General features: G+C 39.7%; 1 protein-coding gene across 2 annotated transcripts in view; it reads left to right on the plus strand.

Moving 5' to 3' along the window:
• Positions 1-4,300: 4,300 nt before the first annotated feature.
• ABCD3 (ATP binding cassette subfamily D member 3) overlaps positions 4,301-22,803 on the plus strand; it is a 68,281-nt gene continuing 49,778 nt past the window's right edge. For both annotated transcript variants that reach the window (XR_013999459.1, XM_081146213.1), the window contains exon 1: positions 4,301-4,495. Coding sequence is in view for 1 of the 2 variants with exons in the window: in XM_081146213.1 (XP_081002339.1) it covers positions 4,386-4,495 (110 nt within the window). In the remaining variant the exon portion in view is untranslated. The remainder of the gene's footprint in view (positions 4,496-22,803) is intronic.

The raw sequence follows: 22,803 nt of genomic DNA on the forward strand, positions 1-22,803 counted from the left end.
CACCTGGGTTTTCCTCAATAGTATTAACAATGGAACAAATTATAGGAATGTTTAAGTGGTGCAACTTCTCTTTCAACCTGAATTTACCTTAAGAAATTTCTCTTTTAAACAAATAATTAGCCTGTTTGTTTATTCATTCATTCAATCATCAGGTTGGATTTATAACGTTCATTCCCTAAAAAAAAATAAGAAGCACAGACCTTAAGTGTTCAGTCTGATGAGTTTTAACATTAGTACATACTTATGAAACCAACACCCAAACAAAATATAGAACATTTTCGTCACCCCCTAAAGTTACCTCATGCAATCTTCCAGCCAATGTTACCTCACTTTCAAATGCAATCACTTCTTGATTTCTATTATAAATTTATTTTGCCTGTTCTTGTCCTTCATCTAATCAAGTATGTTTGTGTGTGTATGCATGTGTGTGCATGCACACACATCTTTCACTCAATGTTTTTGAGATTCATCCATATTGCTGTAATTATCAATAGTTCTTCCTTTTTGTTGCTGAGTAGTATTTCATTGTATGGACATACCACAACCTGTTTACTCACTCTCTTGGTGGACAATGGGGTATCCAGTTTGGGGCTGCTACGAAAAAGGTTGCCATGGATATTACTGAATTAATCTTTAATTTTTCTCTTCTTAAAAAACTATTTTGAAAGAATTTCAAACTTGCAGAAAGTTGCAAAAATTGAAATAGCACAAAACACTCACACCCTTTATCCAGATTTATCTATTGTAGATATTTAACCTTTGCTTTATCATTTGTGTGTGTGTTATCTCTTTTTGTATATATGTGTGTTTTTCCCTGAACCATTTAAAGGCCTTTTACTCCCAAATTATGGCACTTTACTCCTAAAAGTTCAGTGTATATTTCTTAGAATATGGATATCCTCTAATATAATCAGAGTAGAGTTATCAATTTCAGTAATGTAACATCAATATTGACCTCTGTTAAACATTTCAACCTTTTCTCCCATTTCACTCCCTTCCTTGAACCACCATCCATGCCATATCTTTGCTCTTATTATATCTAAAGCCCCTATCTTCCAAGGCATGGCCCAAATCACATCAGCTGCATAAAAAAATTACCCCCAAATTTAGTGGCTTAAAACAATAATCAACATTTATTATCTCCCACAGTTTCTGTGAGTCAGGAATTTAGGAGCGTCTTGGCTGAGCCGGCTCAGGGCTGCTCCTGAGGCTGCAGTCTGAGGCTTGCCTGGGGATGGGAGAGCTGCTTCCAAGGCTGGCAAGCTGGTGCTGGCTCTTGCAGGGGAGTCCACAATTCTACTCCAGGCTGTTTGAGTGTTTTCTGCAGCAGCTGGTTTCCCCAAGAACAAGCAATCCAAGAGACCAACGTGGGAACCACAAGGCTTTTTATAATCTGGTCTCAGAAGTCACACACTGTTCTCTGGGTCACACAGGCCAGCTCTTATGTGAGAGAGATTACCCAATAGCATGAATGCAGGGAAGCAAGGATTATTGGGACAGTGTTGGAGGCTAACACAACATCTCTCCAGGAGACTTTCTAGACTCTCTAATTCCATATGGCCCTCTCCTCCCTATTCTCAATAGGTGAAACTATAAAAATCAGAGCTCCCGGAGATCTCCCAATAAAATAATATTTTTCTTAATTATTCAGTATTATAAAGTGTGAACCAGAAAAATTGCTTCGGTTAATTTTCAAAGGAGCTAATGGTGAGGAACCTTGTTCTCTAAAATCCTAGGTTGTCAGAACTTGGTTGTTTGGGACTCATATTAGTGAGAACAGAGCATTCCTTTCTTGCGTGGGGGATATAAACTATCCAAGTCACTTTGACTTAGAGAAGCAGCCTCAATTTACACTGCATGGGTTCAGATAAGGGACTCTGGAACACAATGTTCTACATCAATCTTAAATTTATATGTCCAAGGCAACAGAACCCTGAGTCTGCTTGTTAACTAAGGTCTGATATAAAACCATTCACATACAGATCTGATTTGCTCTGAGTCTATTATGCACTGTTTTATTTAGATTCTACCTAAACTCTTCCCTTCCCCTAATATTATAATGACCCCCATTTCCTCCCTTTTTGGAGACATGCCCACAATTCCTCGGCTGCAAGGTGTCCTTTGCTGCAGCAAGCTAATAAACCTAACTTTGTTGGGTCACAGGTCTGTCCCTGGTGATATTTATCTGATGTGCTTTATGAACAGCTAAAATTATTTGAATTCATATTAACTAATTTCATTTTTAAAAAATGTGTTTTTATTGATTTCAGAGAGAGTAAGGGAGAGGGGGAGGGAGAGATAGAAACATCAATGATGAGAGTCATTGATTGGCTGCCTCCTGCATACCCCCCACCCAGGATAGAGCCCGAACCCTGGGCATGTGCCCTGATTGGAATTGAACCCTGATCTCCTGGATCATAGGTCAATGCTCAACCACTGAGCCATGCCGGCCAGGCTAATTTCTTTTCTTTTTTTAAAGAATCACCCCTGCTTCTTGAACAAGGGTACCTTTTAGAATATCTTGCCCAATGAATCATTCTTATCTTTCCTCTAGTCTACTTCCTAAATATATCCTGCTTCTGAAATATAATCTATTTCCTAAACAGACTACATTTTCAACTAATTTTGCATGCTGTCCGTCACTGCTATAAACTCCAAAGTGATTCATTCAGTCAACTTTCTCCCAAGGTTCCTAACACTTTCATATTACTAAGCAATTAGTGAATTAGTAATTTTCCCTCTTGTCCTAAGCAACTTCTCTGGTTTTTAGGATTCAGCTACAAAATCATCTTCTGTCTCAAGCCTTAATCGAAAGCTCTAGATTTAGAAAACTAAGCATTTTCTCTTCTTATGCCATCATCGTGCCTTTGATAATCCCCCCCGCCCTTGGTGTTTTTCATCTCCACCAGCCTTTGGAGAATAAGGATTATAATCAGTTCACTCTTGTATCCTTTGTGCCAGGCTTACCAATTTACCTAATTTTTAAACGAGGTAATAAAATGTACCCATGGCAAATGAAGATTTAGTAGAAGCTCTAGTTTAGCGAAATTGAGACTGTTGAAAACCCCTACACACACACACACACACTAATACACCATTAGTATATCTGGTCCTTGTGATTCTTGTCATCCGTATTAGACAACTTACCAACTTACTGTAAATTGAAAGCACCCGTTTTGTGGGCTATTTTAATGAGGGCTGCTTTAACTCATAGGCTATTTTAATATGCATGTATATATTGTATTCATTTCCTGACGGACACACTTTGATTTTCTCCAGTTTCCTTAACTGAAGACAGGAACTCACTAAGTTACTGTCCATACCCGAGTCTAAACGCCGGGAAAGACGATTTCTGCATCCTCAGGGCCAGGCAGGAGAATGCTGTGATCTGCAACGCTCTCCAGGTCCTGGGAAAACGCCAGCCCAGCACAATGCACGGTTGTTATTTCTGAATGTTTCTTTGCAAAGAACAGTGTTTCTCAAACTTTCTGCTTGATCAGGCTCACATAAAAAAAAAAAAAAAATGCATTTTATATCACTACTCGGGACACGTAGTTACAAAAGACCGGCATAAAAATTTCAAAACAACTCCTTTACACGTGATGCATTCTGAGATTTTATATCGTGTTCTATTCCTCCCGCTTTCATTAAAAAAACCAAAAGTGGTGATCTCGATTTCCCAAACTGGTTTCACAGTCCCCTAGAAATTACAACCCAGGGTTTGGAAAACACAGCCTTGGAAAGAAGGGTTTCGATAGGTAGTCATTCTTCCCACATTTCCCCACACTTCTTCGGAGTTCCCGACTGCTGCTTTCGTCTCAAGGATAACCGAGCCCTCGGTTTTAGGTCACTGCCCTGTGACGCGGCCAGTCCCTTCTCCCAGGGCTCCTTTAAGACGGCGGCAATGGCCCATCACCGGGGGTGGAGAGGCAGGTCCCACGAAATCCCTCGCGCAGGCCTCGCCCGCTTTTCCAGTTCTTGCGAAAGCCCGGGCGTGTGCGCGCGGACGTGGGAGGAGGGGTGAGGCCGGGACAACGACCCGGCCTCGGAGGAGTACGGAGGCACCGAGCGAAGACCCGCGGTTTCTCCGCGCCTACGTCCCGGCGGCGGGGCGGGCTCCGCGCGTGCGCAGAGCGCGCCCGGGACAGTTCCGGTCGCCGCGGCGCCCGCCGCGCTCCCGCCGACCCACAGCGTGTGGTGGGCTCCGCGGCGGCGGCCGGCCGGGCGGCGCGCGTCAGGGGGCGGTCCTGCGCCGCCCGCCCCGCCCTCCGCCCTCCCCGCGCCCCGCCCCCCGCGCTCCTCCCCTCCCAGTCTCCCCCGCGCTTCCTGCACTCAGGCAATCACCGCGGAGTCCCGGAGGCCGGCTCGCTCGCTCCCGCGGTGCCATGGCGGCCTTCAGCAAGTACCTGACGGCGCGAAACTCCTCGCTGGCGGGGGCCGCGTTCCTGCTGCTCTGCCTGCTCCACAGGCGGCGCCGCGCCCTCGGCCTGCGCGGGTAAGAAGGCCCGTAGCCGCGCCGCTTTCCCGGGCCTGAGCGCGCGCTCCTCGCGCGCTTCCCCGCCCCGCCCGGCGGCGGGAGGACCGGTCCGTTTGCCCTGCGGGGTCAAGCGGAGAGAGCGCCGGCTGCGACTGCTGCCAGGCTCCAATGTCAGGGTGTCCGCGTGTGACCGCGGCGCGGGCGGCCGCCGCGCTCCCCGCGCCCCAGCCGGCTTCCCCCGCCCCTTCCTCTGCCCCCGGGAGGGTGTAGAACCTGCGCCCGCCAGCGAAGCAGAGGCTCAGTCCCGAGGCTCGCGCCCCTCGCTGCGTCCCCAGACCACCGCCACAACTTTCTGCGTGTGTTCTAGTTTTGCCATCTCATCTCCTGCCACACGGTGGATTTGCTTTGTGGAGTGTGTGTGTGTTTGAGGGTGGGATTGGACTTGCCAGGCTGGACGCTGTTGCTTAAGTCGCTCGGACGAGGTGTGGTTCGATTCCCTAGTAGTTGCTGTTGAAAGTCGCGAGGATGGTTCCCGTGAACGATCTGTACCCACTTGGCAGACTTGCTTTCTAAAGTGGTGCCGCCTTAGAGTTGGTCAGGGAGTGAGTGCCCTGGCGTTTCATCTGAAAAGCAAGGTTCCCTCCCCTGGCTCTGCAGGTGTAAACGTGTTTTAGGTGAGCCCCCCCCCCCCCCCCCCCGCCTTTTAAAAAAAAATCCTCACCCGAGGATATGTTTACATTGATTTTGGGAGAGAAGGGGTGGGGGTGCGGGAGACGGAGAGGGAGAGAGAAAAATATAATGTGAGAGAGAAACATCGATCGGTTGCTTCCCACACCCGATCCGGATGGAACACGCAACCTTTTGGTGTATAGACGACGCTCCAAACACCTGAGCCGTCCAGCCAGAGCAAGATCCTTTTTGATTATACTCCACTACACTCCCTCGATTGAATTTTAATGTTTAGATTTAACTTTGGGAGATGATAAAATTAGAGGAAGGCAGAGAATTGAGTCACTGTTGGGGGGTTACAGACACAGTATTTTATTTGCTGGGAGACACTTTCTTTCAGCAGATGAATGAGGTTACTTCCCAAGCATTCTTGCCAGTGATTGGATATTTCATATTAACTTGGCATACTGCTTTCATGCATTGTATTTCATTCATCTCTCTGGGCAGGTTTTGTTGCCTTCTGTTTTTGGTTCGCCTAAAATATTTGATTAGTAGTAGACTTTGGACTAAAACACTGACAAGTCGCCTTCCTTTCCATGAAGCTCTTACTAACCTGTATTTTTTATCTTACTAAAGTCTGAAGTGATGGACTTGCTCTTCCTTCCTAAATCTGCTTAACAAAATTGAAAATGATTTTCTTCTTTGGACAAAAGAGTATTGTACCTTTTCACTTCTATTTAATTTGCTTTTGAAAGGATTAATTCTGAGAAATGTAAGCAATTTTTCTGTTGTGTGCTTTCAAAGCCCCAACTGCAAGTAGAAGTTCTTTCTTGTCTGAGAATATGCCTATAGAAAATGTTAAATGCTGTAAAATAACTTTGAATTACATTTTTGCAGAGAAGTGTTTCAGTGCCTAGAACAGGTGTTTTTGTATGGGTGCAGGGATTTGAGGACAACCCTTAAAGCTCTGGCTTGCTTTTATGATTAAAAAGTTTTTTGCTTTATTGGAGTACTACATATAGAAAAGCACACAGCCCGGCTGGGCGTGGCTCAGCGGTTGAGCATCCACCTGGGATCCAGGCGATCAGGGTTCGATTCCCGGTCAGGGCACATGCCCACGTTGCAGGCTCGATCAGTGACTCTCTCATCATTAATGTTTCTATCTCTCTCTCTCCCTCTCCTTTCCTCTCTCGGAACTCAATAAAGCTATATTAAAAAAAAGAAAAAAAAAAAGAAAAGAAAAGCACACATATCATAAGTGTAGAGCTCGAAGTAGTTTCACAAAGAGAACTCACTTGTCTAATAAGCACTTAGATCAGCACCCACATAAGAATATTATCAGCATCCCAGAAACTCTTCATGTCCCTTCTAGTCACAGCTAAGGTAACTACTGATTTATGAGACCATAGATTATTGAGTAAGAGAAGTTTTCAACATAATCTACTGGGAAATAATAGAAACAGTAGCAAAACAGTATCACAGAATTTGTCCTACTAAATAATTTTAAGTGTTTATTCATTATGTAAAATTCTTTAAAATCTCTTTTTCAGAAACGATGTTGTGGGAGGAGACTGCAGAGTATGAGTTACTGAGATAAAATGATTGAATTATTTTAAAACTATTAAGAATGGTGTTGAATCTGTCTTTGTAGATATTGTACTCCCAGAATCTTACGAACATCTTTTTAGTCCCTATCTTTGGCATCACAGTTTGAAGATTAGAAAATTTTAACTTTAAATTGTACTGGCTTTTTGGGTATATTTGGTAACAGGGCTAATTGATTTTACTATCTGGTGCTTAATTAAGGAACCTGTGGCTTCTCAGCCTTTTTTTTTTTTTTTTTTGGTGTATGCTGTCAACAGTAGGTTTACCTTAGAAGGTATTTCTTAGAATCAGATAGGCAACAGAGCCAGTAAAACCACTATAAAAGTTACAATGTCACATTATTTCAGACATTAAGAGAACTAGTAATTTAATGTTCTGAGTTACTTTTTAGTTTTGTTAATGCAATTTTTTCACCCAGTTAAATTATATATAAACATATATGACTTCTTATTATGGAAATTTTCACACATTACTTTTTTAAAAAGTAGATGCGGAATAATAATATAATGAACCCCTGTACACTTTACCTGAGAAGTATCATCAATATTCTTCAAGTTTTGTTTCATCTGTAGCTCCTTGTTCCCCATCCCTTATTTTTACAGGTTTTTAGGTAAAATTTGTATATACTGAACTGTACAAATCTTAGTTATATGTATTTTAAATAAATGGGTACAACAGTGTAGCACACACCTATCATAAATAGAACATTTTCATCTTCCCAGAAAGTTCCCTTGTATTCATTTCCTGCTGTCAGTGTACTAACTTTCTTCACCTTAGTTTTGCCTAATTATACATCTTATTTTGTTCCTCATTTATCGGGAATAGTGGAGTATTTTTACCCATGGATAACGAAGACCATGTATTCAGTTCAAAGGCATTATCTGTTTCAGAATGTTGTATTACTATGCTAGGTGCTAGAGGGGGATGTGTGTATTTTATACAAACATTCAAAAAACATTAGACATTTTTTTCTCAGGGAGCTTATGTACTCGTTAGGGAGAAGAAATTTAATTGTAAATTAGGTTAAAATGTAAAGCGTTGACAATGCAGTGCAGACAGGTATTCCTTAGAAGTTCTGAGAAAGGAAAGATTAATGTGTTTGGGAAGAGTTAGGGAAGGCTTTATGAAGGATGTGAGCTAAACCTAGAAAGGGGGTAGCTGTGGGTAACGAGAGAAATTGAATGTTATAGCAGCCTTTATCAGATTTTTGTTGCAGTTTTTGATAGGGAGAGAAAAAGCTTTGTGGTGCCCTTTCAAGCCATCTTCCACTTTTTAAGAAACACAAATATGATCATGTGGGTTTTTTTTAATTGAAATCTTTCAGCTGTTTGAGAAATACAAAATTTTTAGCATGAGAGAGAGGTGTTCATGGTGTTGTACTTTACTACTTCTACTCATCCATCCATATGGGATTAACAATCTCTGAGCATGGCCCTCTGCCCAGCCTTGCAGTCTGATGGTAATCACAGTCATCCCAGGTCCCCTCCTCACCCTTTGACGTTTCTTTTCCTTTAAGACTCAGTGCAGTCAACACTTTTTCTCCGGCATTTTCTATCTTTTTCTGATCTCCAAACTGATGTTATTGGCCTCAGCTCTCAGGATACTTTAAGCATTCCTCTACTATATTCTAGTAGTTACCACCCTGTATTGTATTAGTTCGTTTTCTTGGCTTCTGCCTACATCAGACTCTGAATTTCTTAAGGGCATGGACTGAGTCACCTTTAAATTCCTAGTTTGCACATGTCACGGGATGGACAGTAAGTATTTACAGGATGGGCCAATGATGTAGGATAGTTGAAGAACTTGTGAGGGTGATTGTTTGATAGGCAGTTGGAGACGGACCAGTACAAACAGGAGTAGAGACATTATCTTCACAGAAGTGACTAATAGTTGTGTACCTGGGGGAATGTAACATGAGCTGGGTAGTGGGAAATCAGTGGACCAATTTTAGAAGGTAGGGAAAAGGACCAGTCTACATTGCCAGAGTATTTTATGATCTTAGAAAAGAAAACAAGACACCGAAACAGAACAAAGCAGTTCTTTTCCTTCTTATGAATGCTTGTCAAAGTTCAGATTTCTCGTCCTGTATTTCAGAGCCTTCCTCCACCTGATCTCACCTTACCTGGCTAATCTTCTATGCCACTGCCTGCCAATGGGTAGTGTCTGTTCCAAATAGGCCAGTTTCTGCAGTGTTCTCTGACCAGGCCACACTCATTCCTGGCTGTTTGGAATTCATGATGTTAGCCATACCTGGAATCTCTCTCTCTCTGTATCCTCTGCTCTCAACTCTTATCCCTTAAGGGTTAGCTCAGGGTCACCCCTTCCATGAAGTTTTATTTAACAACTCTTGATGATCTAAATGATGATCACCCCCTTTTTAACCTTCTGAAGCATGAATTTAAGTACCTTTCTTGTTTTATCTATTAATCGCTTGACTGGGTGTGATTTAGTGGTCAGTTACCAGGGTGTAGCCAGGTCTGCCAGCTCATGGGGTGATTCTTCATCCTTTACAGAGCTCCAGTCTACAGGTGATGGGAACACAGTCTCCTCCCCCAGGTCTCTCAGGAGTTTCAGGGAGCTTGTGTTTCTCTTAGACACACCTACTCCACTTCTTTGCTTCTGATCTAATTTAGATCCCACTTACATCTTGTCTCTTGAGCCTGTCTTTTTGGTATCTGCCTTCATTCCTTTAAAGCATCAGCCACAAAGCAGGTGTTTGTAGTCGAGTTTTATTTAAAATTTGGGAGTTAGTGGCAGTGATTTTATCAGCATAGTGAACAGCTTAAAATGGAGACCTTTGTTTATTTACAAATTCTTTAGACATTCCCACTGTTGGGAATCTGTTCACTATTTTTCCCTGACCATCAGCCCTGTGGCCTGTTGCTGGGTCTTTTCTGTACTCCTTGGATGTTCTCATATTTGTAGCTTCTACCCCTTGCGCTTTCTTTCCACTAACCTCTCTCCAACTTTCCTGCATACTTTCCTTCCTGAGATCTGCCCCTTTCAAATCAAGCCCTGGGAGGGGCTGGTTTCACTTTTCTGTTTTACAGGCCCACTGAATGTTTTGCAAAGTACAGGCATGAGTCAAGTGAGGTGCTGTAGCTGCATGAGACCCTTACGATGAACTGAGAGGAGGTCTTACAGGGGCAGGCCCTGGCCCCAGTTGGATCCCCAGAATAAAAAGGAGATGCTTAAGCAACCATAGGTGAGGAAGGCCTTCAGGGATTTGCCAGGAAAAGCAACTGTGTACTGAAACCAGCTAATGGCAGGTCCTGTCCAAAAGCAGGGTTCTCAGAACTGTGTGGTCTGCTGGTGGGGGGAGTGGGTATAGACTGTTTAATTAATCACACTTCTCAGTTTTGGGCACATTAGCATCATTGGCCAGGCATTCTGTTTCAGGGCTTTTGCACTTACCATTCCCCTGCCTGGAATGCTCTTTGCCCCTTTTCAGTCTTTCATTAGACATCTCACAGTGAGACCTTCCATTGCCACTCACTTTAAAAGAGCATCCTCCTCACAAGTACTCTGCCCACTTTCCTGGATTAACTTTTCTCCTTAGCACTTCTCACTATCAAATGGGCTATTTATTTTACATATTTATCTTGTCTATTCTCTGCTAGAATGTAAGTTTAATGAGGGCAGGAATTTTTGTCTTGTCTTGCTTGCTGTTATAGCCCTATTTGCTAGAACTGTGACTGGCATATACTAGGCTCTCAAAAAATGTTTGCTGAATGACTTTTAACTATAAAAGTTCATTTCTTAGGGCTATGGTTACTGTTGTATTAAATAACAAATTTTTCTTAAGTGTTGTCTCCTTAAATATATATGAGCTCTTTAGGAGCTTGGGCCCCTCTTATATGCATGTGCAAAGCAAGTCTTAGAAATTTATAAAAATGGTATCATTATTTTTTAACTGGATAGTATTTAAGTTACTTTTATGTGACATGGTTTCAGGCCTCTGTGTTTTTTCAGTTGCTGCTTCCTGAATATGATACTCTATTTCTTCACCTCTTAAAGAGGAGGTCAGAAACTGAATTCATTGTTTTCAGTGTGGTCTGACTGGCACGGAGTGGAACCTGCTTTGTAGATCCTAAGCTCTTGTTAGAATAGGAGAGGTTACATTCATTTTTATGACAAACAGTATTCTTCACTCATATTTAGTTTACACAATTGTTTTCCCTTCCTTTCCCCTCTTCAGCTTGTTGTGATCAACTATTTCTTTATTTATTTACTTATTTATTTAAACCTGGGTGTAGGTGTTTATACTTATCTTTGAGCATATCACTTCTTCCCTCTAATTTTTTTTATCCTGCACATTAATTGGTATTCCTTCTGTCTGTTTTCCCAGTAAATTAAGTATAGAACTGAGTATTTACACCACTATCACTTGTCTGTTAATTGACACCCTCTGGGTGTTGTATTGGTTCTCATCTTTAACTTACCTCGCATCTTTTCACACCTTTCCTTTTGTTAATGACCTGGCACTCTGACCTTAGGGCAATGCATCTGATTCATATTGGGCTAGTCAGAGTCCTCCTTTGGGATGTTTCTGCTGGAGTCAGTAGGGAAGGAAGGGTTTTTTTGTTTTTTTTTGTCATGGAGCTGTGAAGATGAGATCCTAGAGCTGAATGTGGCTTTGGTCTCTTTTACGTGGGAAAGGTGGAGGATCCCTGATTGGTCCACCATCAAATGCTTTGTAGCATAATAAACTATGTTTACAGAATTTTCATGATTTCCTTCAGAGAAGAGAATGAGTTTGATCTGACATGACTTTTTGGCGAACTCATTCTTGCTTCTAGAGTTTACCACTTTCTTCTGAGTACCTATATCATGCTATCAATTTAGATAAATACATTGTAATTTTTTTCTAGGATTAACATCAAACTCATCCATGACCTGATGAATAAAATATAAGCTGTTGCAATGAAGTATTAACTGGAATTATGAAGAAGAAAGACAGGCTGTCTAATTTTCTTTAGAATTACATATGTCAAATTAAGTTTTATGGAAACTGGTCACTGTATTTCTCTATTGTTATTATTTTTATGGAGTATTAGAGTTGTTTAAAAATGACATTTGTAGTCATTTCTACAAAAAAATTAGGCATTGGGCCTTTGCTTAAGACCATGGCTTTCATCATAAAATTCTTTGTATAAAGAAATCACTTTTTTTTTAGGCATATCTGTCAAGAACATAATCTTCCATAAGCATAAGGATAAAATGCTTTGGATAACTGATGGTTGTGCTCTTTCGTGGGATGATTTTTTTTTTATTAAGATGATTTGAAGCCTTGTTAGGTAAACTGTAGTGAGTATGCTAAAAGGTGTTTTGTAAAAACATGCATTTGTTATCCTCTTACTGGATTAGCAGTCCAGAATTAATTCAATTAAATAATAAACTATAAAATTGAAAATAAAGCACATCAAAGCATAATCAGCTAATTTGGTATCTGTGACTAGATGTAGCACTCGTACATACCACTATAATGGTACCACAATACTACACATACACATGCGTAAGTCATTATATGACTTACTCTATGCTTAAGTTGTCTGTTGCCATTGAAGATAAATATGCTGTGAGATGTGAGGCAATATCTTTTGGTAAATCATAATTTAGTCATTTAATCAGCATGTTGTGTCTGTATGTCACTGTTTAAAACATTTACTTCATAAACCTATGAAGTAAGCAACATGACATGGTGCATTCTCAGAAGGAAAAAGTATGGTCCTATAAGGTTAATTTACGTTAGTGAGTAGGACTAGACTTAAAAATTTGTTTTAAAATTAGTTTCGTGCTTCATAGTTTTAAAAATTAAATATTTTTGCATTATCAAAATAAATACACCCTATGAAATATTTGAATACTAGAAGAAATGGACAAAACAGCTATGTTGTGATTATTGTCATATTTCATTGATTCTGAGATGTACTTTTTTCTCATTTAAATGTCCTTTTTCACATTTCAGCTTCTCGGAAATTAGGATGTAATTTACAGCTGATGCAGCTTAGCTTTGATTGATATGGCATTAGCATATTGTTTGCATTTCTTCTTTACTGCACGTTTTTAACTTGCTTGTAAAAATACATGTCAGTTTGCATCAAACTCAGTCTTCTGACTCCAGTTCAGTGTTATTGTCATTCTTCAGTACATCTTGGAGGTGAACTTAAGTTACTGGAAAGGAAGAAATTGAGGTGGAGTCAGATATTTTCCTCATTCCAGAACAAGGACGGGGGGTTGGGGGGGGTGGGAGTAGGTTGGCCTGGGAATCAATGAACCACTCAAAGAAAGGAACCCAAGGATCATGCTCTAACTCAGAAGACATTGAGTTCCCTCCGAGTGTCAGGTGATGGGTTTTCCAATGTGCAGTACAGAGATGAATAAGGGAGCCTAGTCTCAAGAATTGGGGGGTATGACACAAGTTTGTACCTTACTTCAGCATTTCGTGCTAGGTGCTGAGGATGTAGTGATGAATAAGATAGGTCTCTTCCTAGGTGGATCATGTGTATAGTGGGAGAAGACAGGACCTATTTCATGCTAGTTTTGTATTGAAACTTGGGAAGATTACAAATTAAACTAGACAAGATTTTTGCAGTTGAGAAACTCACAGGCTCTTCAAAGAAAAAATCCTCTGTTTTAACATTTCACACCAAATTTCTGGTTTAATTAAATCTCCTGGTAATATTTTATTTACAGTATTCTCCATTGATCTATGAGTATAGTTTTGTTACATCAGGAAATTAGATTTAAGTTGTTTTCAACTATAGTATTAATTTGCTCCCCCCAATGCCCAATATGTGTTGCTTAGTAAAGAAGGGGCGGGGGTAAGTGTAGGACAGAATACATAGTATGATCTTATTTTTTATATAAGTATCAGATAATTTCCAGTTTAACAATTGATGGTTGAATACACTTCTGTATGTATTTTACCACTGGTTCAACAAAATAGCTACTTTCCCTCCCTCCATTGGAGAAAATAACAATGTGGGAGGAAACATAACATCTAGTACATTGTACTGAATGTTTGTTGTATATCAATAGGCTAGGCATTGAGATACCAAATTGAATGAACATTATTTCTAACTCAAGTCTTATGGAAATACATAGAAAATTTGTACAACTCAGTATTACTAGATCTGTGTGGTAGGGAACAAAAATCTGTGGGAGGGAGCACTGAATTGGGAATGTTTAATTCTTCCGTTTGTTACATGGGGAGGTTTCACATTTGCACCTGATCTTAAGAGATTTATATAGTATTTTGCTAAGGGGTAAAAGGCATTCTAGGTAGGGAAAATAGCATGAGCAAAGGTGTGGAGTTGCTATTTAACAACAAGGGACTGCAAGGACTGGAAGCTGTAGACAATACTGCTAACCACTTATTGAGCACTTTCTGTCTTTTAAGCATTGTTCTAAATAGTTTACATTTATCCTCACAACAGTTTTTTGAGGCAGTTTTTTTTACTGTTTTCATTTTACCAGTGAGGAATCAGAGAGGTAAAAATGGTACGTGATTCTAAGACTTTTAAATTTTGAAATAACCATATGGAAGGTAAAAGACAAAGTAAAGTATTAGAGAAAATTAACAATGTTCTATCTCATCCTTCAGATGGACTTTGATTCAAAAGAACAGTCAAGAATTATTCAGGGGTTAAAAAAGTCTTATGTTAAATTCAAAATGAAGTTAATTATTAAAATTTTATTGTAGTAAATATTAAAACATACAGTCATGGTGTTATACTCTAAGATTTTTTAAACTTTGTATATTATACCACAAATACAGAAAACTGTGTAAAATACATATCGAATTTAATGACTTTTTTAAAAAAACAAAACAAATACCCTTGTAAATATTGCCCAGGTCAAGAAATAAATCTTTGCTACCTACCCTAGAAGCCTTCCACATGCCCCTTCCCAATCACTGCCCCTTCCCTCTCCCCTACTAGTGACTGCTATCCTGACTTCTACAGTAATTGCATCTTTGCAGTGTTTTATAACTTTATCACCCAAATGTGCATTCTTAAACACTAATTTAGTTGTGCCTGTGTCTTTTGTTTGTTTGAAGTTTCAGTCTTCATGTGCCGCTGTCATTTCTCCCCTACATACACTTTTTATATTTTGTAGAAGCAACCAGATTCCATAATCTGTATTATGCTATTTGCATAATTTTCACTCATTCTCTGTATTTCCTCTAAATTGGAGTTGGATCTAAAAACTTGATCAAGTTCAGATTTTTTTTTGTTTTTTTTTTGGACAAGAATGTTTCCTAGGTGTTGATGTGGTCTAACCTCCATCAGGAGGTACATAGTGTCTGGTTCTTTCTTTTTTTGTGATTTTAGCAGCCACTGCTGTTTGATGCCTGATCAGTGAATTTATTAGGGATTCCAAAATGGAGATACTTGAATTCTGTTATTTCTTCATTTGTGAGATGGAGTGCTTCCGTAAAAAGATACTTTTCTTCATCTACTGTTTGATTACCCAGTGGTACAGTTCAGTTGGGAAAGGCAGGGTAGACATTTGCCTCTACCAGTTTTTAAAACAATACATTAGTTTCCTGTTATCCTCTGGTGGTGACTGATGAGTTCTTCTTAAGTGTCATTATGAACCTATTTACTTAGTCTAAGTAAATAAACATTTAATGCTCACTATTTTTTAGATGCTTTGGAGGAACCCTGTTTTATGAAGGCAGTGACTCATAAAGAAACTATGAAAAGTACCTCAGTTATCAACTCTTGCATTGGTATTACTTCTTTATAAATTTTAGAATCAGCATGTTAAGATTTTGATGGAGATTGCTTCTAATCTGTAGATCATTTTCTAATATTGCTTATATTGCCCTCTCTTTTTTTATTTTGATCAATTTTGCCCCGAGTTTGTAAAATGTGTTAATTTTTTTCAAAAATCCAACTTTTAGTTTTGGCTGTATCTCTATTGAGTGTCTGTTTTTATTATTTGCTTTTATCTCTATTCTTTTATTATTTATACTTTCTTTAATGTTGTTTTTCCAACAATTCTGAGATAGATTACAAATTTTCAGACTTCTTTTCTAATGTCTGCATTAAAGGTTATAAAGTTCTCTCTAAACACTACTTTGGTTATATCCCACAGGTTTTTTGATATGTGTACCATATCATTTTGCAAACATATCATTTTATATGTATATCATTTATTCAAAAATAGATTTTGACTTCTTTAATATGAGTTTTTACAAGCATATCTCTTGCTATCTATAGTTGTATAACAAATCACTCCAAGACTTAGTGACATGAAACAGCTCTTTCCCCCTTTGATTCTACGGGTGGCTGGGCAGTTTCTCTGCTGGTTTTGTTTGGGTTACCTGTGAGGCTGCATTCAGCTAGAGGATTGGCTGCCCTGGAAGGTTCATACCTGCTGGCTGGTGATGTGGGTGCCTTGGTTCTTATCTAAGTGACTTTTTATCATCGCAGGCTGGCCCAGTCACTCACATGGAAGTCTCATGTCAGTATTCTAAGAGGTGAAGGTGAAAGCAGAAATGCTTTCACTACACTTTGTTGATTAGAACAAGTCACAAGTTGGCCCAGATTCAAGACTGGGAAAATAGATCCCTCCTTTTTAGGAGGAACATGAAAAATTTGTCTCTGTACTTAATTTACCACAATTTCCAAAAGTTTGGAAATTTTTCTTGTATTATTTCCTTTTTGTGTGGTAATGGAGTTTAGTTTCCTAGACTTGATTATGGTTTGGACATTTTATTTAAAATTACATTTTATTTAAAAGTATGTGCACATATGTTCCATATAAGAGGGAAGTTTTTCTTAAGGTTCCTGGAAGCCATATCAGCCAGGAAACAATTTAAACCAAGTTCCTAAGGAGCACATTCTAAAATTTTCAGTATAGCATCTTAATAAACAGATGTAAGACTCACATTTCAGATTTCATAGTTTTGTTTCTCAAAGGAGTTATATCATTGTATGTCCATGTTATTGTCATATTAATGCCTTTCAAATCAACATGTCTACTCTTGAACTTTAAATCTAAACATATTCAAAACTGTCTTCTGGCACTTGAAATTTGCCTTACTGGGACTTGAAATTGAACACGTTTACAGTGAATCCATTGTTAAAAAAAGCATTATTTCCTTGAATGCTTCTACTGTTATTCTTTTTAAAAAATTATTATTAATTGATTTTAGAGAGAGGAAGGGAGAGAGAGAGAAACGTTGATTGGTTGCTTCCACACTCACCTGACTGGGGATCGAACCCCCAACCTGGGTATGTGCCCTGACCAGGACAACTCTCCAACCAACTGAGCTACACCGGCCAGGGCTACTGTTATTCTTTATTAAGGTTAATGGAATCACTGTTCTCCGGTCACTCAGGGTGCTTACTGTTTGTGAGACTTTAGGAAAATGATCTGTGCCTTTCAGGGCATCTGTTGGGAGCTGAAGGTTTCTAATACCTTCTCCACCTTTACATAGTTTTTAGGTCTCTGCTCCTCTTCTCCTCTCATTTCCATATTCAGTTAGTTCCAGCTCTTATCTGTGTCCTCACCCTGTCATTTCTAGCAATTTTTCTGTATCTTTCTTTCCATTCTCATAGCCAGTGCCTTTGTGCAGGTTTTCACCATCTCTGGGCCCTGATTGACCTTGGTTGTGTGCACTCTAGGCCAACTCCATCAAAACCATGAAACCAGCTATTACCCATACCCTAATGACCCCAAATCTCTAGCACCCTCTTCTTTCCTGAGCTCCTGACTTAAATACCTGTTTTTAAAAAATAAGGTATCAGTACCTGGATCTACTGAAACCATCTTATTTAATTTTAATTTTTTTAAATTTATCTTTATTGTCAAAAGTATTACAGATATCCCTCCTTTTCCCCCCCTTTGGTCCCCTCCACCCTGAATCCGCTCCCCCACCCCCACCCCAGGCCTTCACTACACTATTGTCTGTGTCTATGGGTAATGCATATATGCATATAAGTTCTTTGATCAATCTCTCCCCACTCACTCCCCAACCCCCACCTTCCCACTGAGATTTCTCAGTCTGTTCCATGCTTCTGTGTCTCTGGATCTATTTTGTTTCTCAGTCTATTTTGTTTATTAGTTCCACGTATGAGTGAGATCATGTAAAACTGAATCAGGAAGAATCAGAAAATCTGAATAGGCTCATACAAACTGGTGAAATCCAAGCAGTAATAAAAAAAACTCCCAGCAAACAAAAGCCCTGGTCCAGATGACTTCACAGGGGAGCTTTCTAATTCTTTAAGTTGTAGGGTTAGATAGTTTACTAAAAGTTTTTCTTGCTTTTTGAGGTAGGCCTGTAGTGCTGTGAGCTTCCCTCTTAGGACTGCTTTCACTGTGTCCCATAGATTTTGGGTTGTGGTGTGTTTATTTTCATTTGTTTCCGGGAAGTTTTTTATTTCTTTTTTGATCTTTTTGGTAACCCGTTCATTGTTTAATAACATGCTATTTAGCCTCCATGTGTTTGAATGTTTTTGAGTGTTTTTACTGTAACAGACGTCTAACTTTATGCCCTTGTGATCTGAGATGCTTGATATGATTTCACTCTTCTTGAACTTGTAGACTGTTTTTGTGTCCTAACATGTGGTCTGTCTTTGAGAATGACCCATATGCACTTGAGAGGAATGTATATTCTGCAGCTTTGGGATGAAATGTTCTGTAAATATCAATTAAATCCATCTGATCTAGTGTGCCATTTAGTCACTGTTTCTGTGTTGACTTTTTGTCTCGAAGATCTACGCAGTGAAGTCAGTGGGGTGTTCAAGTCCACGACTATGACTGTATTGCTGTTGATCTCTCCCTTAAAGTTTTTTTTTTTTTTTTTTAAATATATCTTTATTGATTTCAGAGAGAGGAAGGGAGAGGGAGAGAGAGAGATAGAGAGGGAGAGAGAGAGATAGAAACATCAATGATGAGAGAGTCATTGATCTGCTGCAGCCCGCAACCGGGGCATGTGTCCTGACAGGGAATCGAACCCTCATCGCCTGGATCCTAGGCCGATGCTCAACCGCTGAGCCACGCCCGGCTGGGCTCTACCTTAAAGTTTTTAAGGTTATTATTTTAATTCTTTATGCCTATGTTTCTCTGTTTCATCTTATTATTACAGCAGTCCTTTTAACGTTTCCTGCAATGCTGATTTGGTGGTGATAAACTCCTTTAGCGTTTTTTTTTTTTTTTTTGTCTGGGAAGCTCTTTATTTCACCATCTATTTTGAATATTAGCCTTGCTGGATAGAGTAGCCTTGGTTTCAGATCCTTGTTTTGCGTTGCCTTGAATACTTCATGGAATTCCCTTCTGGCCTGTAGAGTTTCTGATGAGAAGTCAGCTGACAGCCTTATGGGAGCTCCTTTGTAAGTAACATTGCTTTTCTCTTGCTGCCCCTAATAGTCTCTCTTTGTCTTGAATTTTTGGCATTTTAATTATGATGTGTCTGGGTGTGGGCTCTTTGGATTCTTCTTGCTTGGAATTTTTCATGCCTCCTGAACTTGGGTGACTTTTTCCTTGACCAAGTTAGGGAAGTTTTCTGCCATTATTTCTTCAAATAGGTTCTCTAACCCTTGCTTACTGTTGACCTCTTCTGGCACACCTATGATGTGAATATTGTTACGTTTAATGTTGTCCCATACTCCCTTAGACTGTCCTTCTGTTTTTTTCATTGCTTTTTCTTTTTGGATCTCTGATTTTTTTCTACCCTGTCTTCTAATTTGCTGATCCGATCCTCAGCTTCCTCTAATCTGCTGTTTATTCCTTCCAATGTATTCTTTATTTCTGCTCCATCATTCTTCATTTCCTTCATAGTTTCCATATCTTTTTTCATGTTGTTGAGCATCCTTACAGTCAGTATTCTGATAGCTTGGTTATCTCTGTTTCCTTTAGCTCTTTTTCTGGAGACTTCTTTTGTTTTTTCATTTGAGGCTTGTGTTTTTGTTTCCCCATTTTGGCTGCCTACTTGGGTTTGTTTCTATGTATTAGGTAGGCCTGCTAGGACTCTGTCTTTTTGAAAGGTCTCTAGTGCAGGCCAATGTCAGATGCTGTTTGTTACTGGCCTTAAGTACCCTGTTTGGAGCTATCAACAACCCATGGCTTGAGGTCCCTTCTGTTGGGGCTGGGTAGGTTTGGACAGGACCAAGATGCACACCAGAGTCTGTTTTTCCAAGGTCCGGGTCCAGAAGCAGACCAGGCAAAGACTCAAAACACTCTGAAGTCTGCCTCTGCCTGTAGGCTGATTAATCTGATTCTCTTAATGAGCCTCAGGCTGTAGAAACTCCACCGGGTAGGGTGAGAGGTTTTCCAGCAGGGTGAGGCAATGGCTTCCCCCTCAGGCAAAAGCTTCTTGGAAGGTAAATGTCTGCCTCTGCAGTATGGAGGAATGACTGGGCACAGGAATCCAGAGGGATGCCCTCTGAGCTCTATCTCCAGAGCCCACAACCTTAGATTCTCCTCAGACAGCTCCATTCCACTCTGCCCTTCCTGTGCTGGAGCCCAAGGTTAGTGGCTGCATTTGAAACTTTGTATGTTAGCTCTTTAAGAGTGTGCCTGCCTTTCCAGTGGTTTCTCCCTGGCAGACAGAAACCCTGCTGCTTTTCATAGCCAGATGTTATGTGGGCATCTTTCTGGTGCTCTTGGCTGGGAAGCCCAGCCTGGGGTTTAGACCCCGGCATCCTCAGTGGAAACCCCCATCCAGACCTTCAGCTGCTGCCTGCCAGTCTCTGTGAGGTCTCCATTTTTCCTCCTTGGCTATGAGGGTGCTCTCCAGCTTGTCTTTAGTTGCAGTTGATTATTCAGGATGGTTTTTCTGTGTTTTAGTTGTAATTCCAGTTTGGTCCTGGGAGAGTATCTGTAGCTTCCACTCAGTCTGCCACCATATTTAATTTCTGTACTACTGAAACCATTTTAAACTCGACATGGCTTTGTCTGAATTTACCTTTCCATTCCCAAATCTGTTTTTCCAGCTTCTTATATTTAACGTGGGCCCTAAGTCATGTAGGGCCTAGAGATAGTAGACCTAAAGATGAATTCTCTAGGGCCCTAAAGTTTTTAGAGAATTTTCTTATTTTGTGTTTTCATTTTGGTGATAGGTATCTCAGTTGGTTAGAAAGAGTTTCGTCTCGATATGCCAAGGTTGTAGGTTCAGTGTCCAGACCGGGCACATACAAGAAGCAACCAATGAACACATAAATAAGTGAAACAACAAATTGATGTTTCTCTCTCTCTCTCTCTTCTCCCCCCCCTCCCTCCCCCCCCTTTTCCTCCCTCCCTCTCTCCAATCAATAAATAAAATTTTTAAAAATATATAAATAAATTAGTATATACACATCTGGGTCATCCAAACAACTTCTGTACTATTGAAGATGTTATTTAATATATTCCCATCAGCAGTGTAAGGAAATTCCTGTTGCTTCACATCCTTGATAACACTTGGTATGATGTTAGCTCTTCTAGTGGATATGCTTAGTGGTTTCTAATTGTGGTTTTAATTTGCAGTTTCCTAAGAACTAATGATTTTGAGCACGTTTTATCTGTTTATTTTCCATCCATACATTTTCTTTGGCAAAGTGTTTAAATATTTAAGTGAATTGTCTTATTCAACTGTAAGAGTTTATGTATTCTAAATATGTTTTTTCTTGGATATGCATTTTGCAAATATTTTTTTCTATTTGGTGGTTTGTCTTTTAATTTTCTGGATAGTGTCTTTTCAGAAGCAAATATTTTAAATTTTGATGAAGTCCAATTTATTGATTACTTTTTCTAGTTTACGTGTCCTATTTAACAAATATTTAACTCAGGATTATTAAGATTTTCTCCTGTTCTAGAAATTTCAGTTTTAGTTCTTGCATTTAGATCTGTGTTGCTTTTCAGATTAATTTTTGTATATGGTGAGCAATAAGGGTTGAGGTGTTTTGTTTTTTTTTTGCTTATGGCTATAGTTGATCCAGTACCATTTGTTTAAAAGATTGTCCTTTCCCCGTTGAATTACTTTGGCACCTTTGTCTTAAATCAGTTGGCCCTACACATGTGGGTCTGCTTCTGGACTTTTTTGTTTCTTTGATCTGTACGTACACTCCAATATCAAAGTCTTCATTACTATAGCTTTATGGTAAGCCATGAAATCAGATTCAATTCCTCCAGATTCTTTTCAAAATTTATTGGTTATTCTGGGTCCTGTGCGTTTACATATGGATTTTAGAATCGGCTTGTTATTTTCTACAAAAAAAGCCTGATAGGCTTTTGATTGGATTGCATTGAATTTCTAAATAAACTTGGGGAGAATTGACATCTTAACAATATTGAGTCTTCTGAACTATGAGCATGAAATATCTGTCTAATCTTTAATTTCTCTCCAGTGTGTTTTAGTTTTCAGCGTGCAGAACTTGCACATCTTTTTTTCCTCCAAATTTACCCCTAAATACTTACTATTTTTGATGCTTTTGGAAAGGGTATGTTTAAAATTTCAATTTCCAATTTTTTTTTGCTCATATGTAGAAATGCAGTTGATATTTATGTATAGATGTTGTATCCTGGAACCTGATTGAACTCAGCCTTTTTGTATATTCCTTAGGATTTTCTATGTAGATGTTTATAAAGTCTGCAATAAAGATAGTTTGACTTATGCCCAGGCCAGGTGACTCAGTTGGTTGGAGTGTTGTCCTGTCACTAAAAGGTTGCAGGTTCAATTTCCAGTCAGGGCACATAACCTAGCTTGTGGTTTGATCCCCAGTCAGAGCCCATGGGGGAGGCAACCGATTGATATTGCTCTCTCACATCAATGTCTCTCTTCCTCTCTTTCTCTCTCCCCTCCTTCCTCTCTCTTTTCTTCTCCTTCTCCTCTCCCGCTAAAATCGATAAACATATCCTAAGGTGAGGGGGGAAAAAGATAGTTTTACTTCTTCCTTTCTACTCTATATGCCTTTTATTTCTTTTACTTACCTTATTGCACTGTATGTGTCCTACAGTAACAATATTGAATAGAAGTGTTGGGAGTTGGCATCTTTGTCATGTTCCAGATGTTACAGTCTCATCTTTCATTAATATGATAAAGGTTTTTGTTGTCGATT

The sequence above is a fragment of the Miniopterus schreibersii genome (genome assembly GCF_964146895.1).
Source record: "Miniopterus schreibersii genome assembly, chromosome: 8".
Classification (NCBI taxonomy): domain Eukaryota; kingdom Metazoa; phylum Chordata; class Mammalia; order Chiroptera; family Miniopteridae; genus Miniopterus; species Miniopterus schreibersii.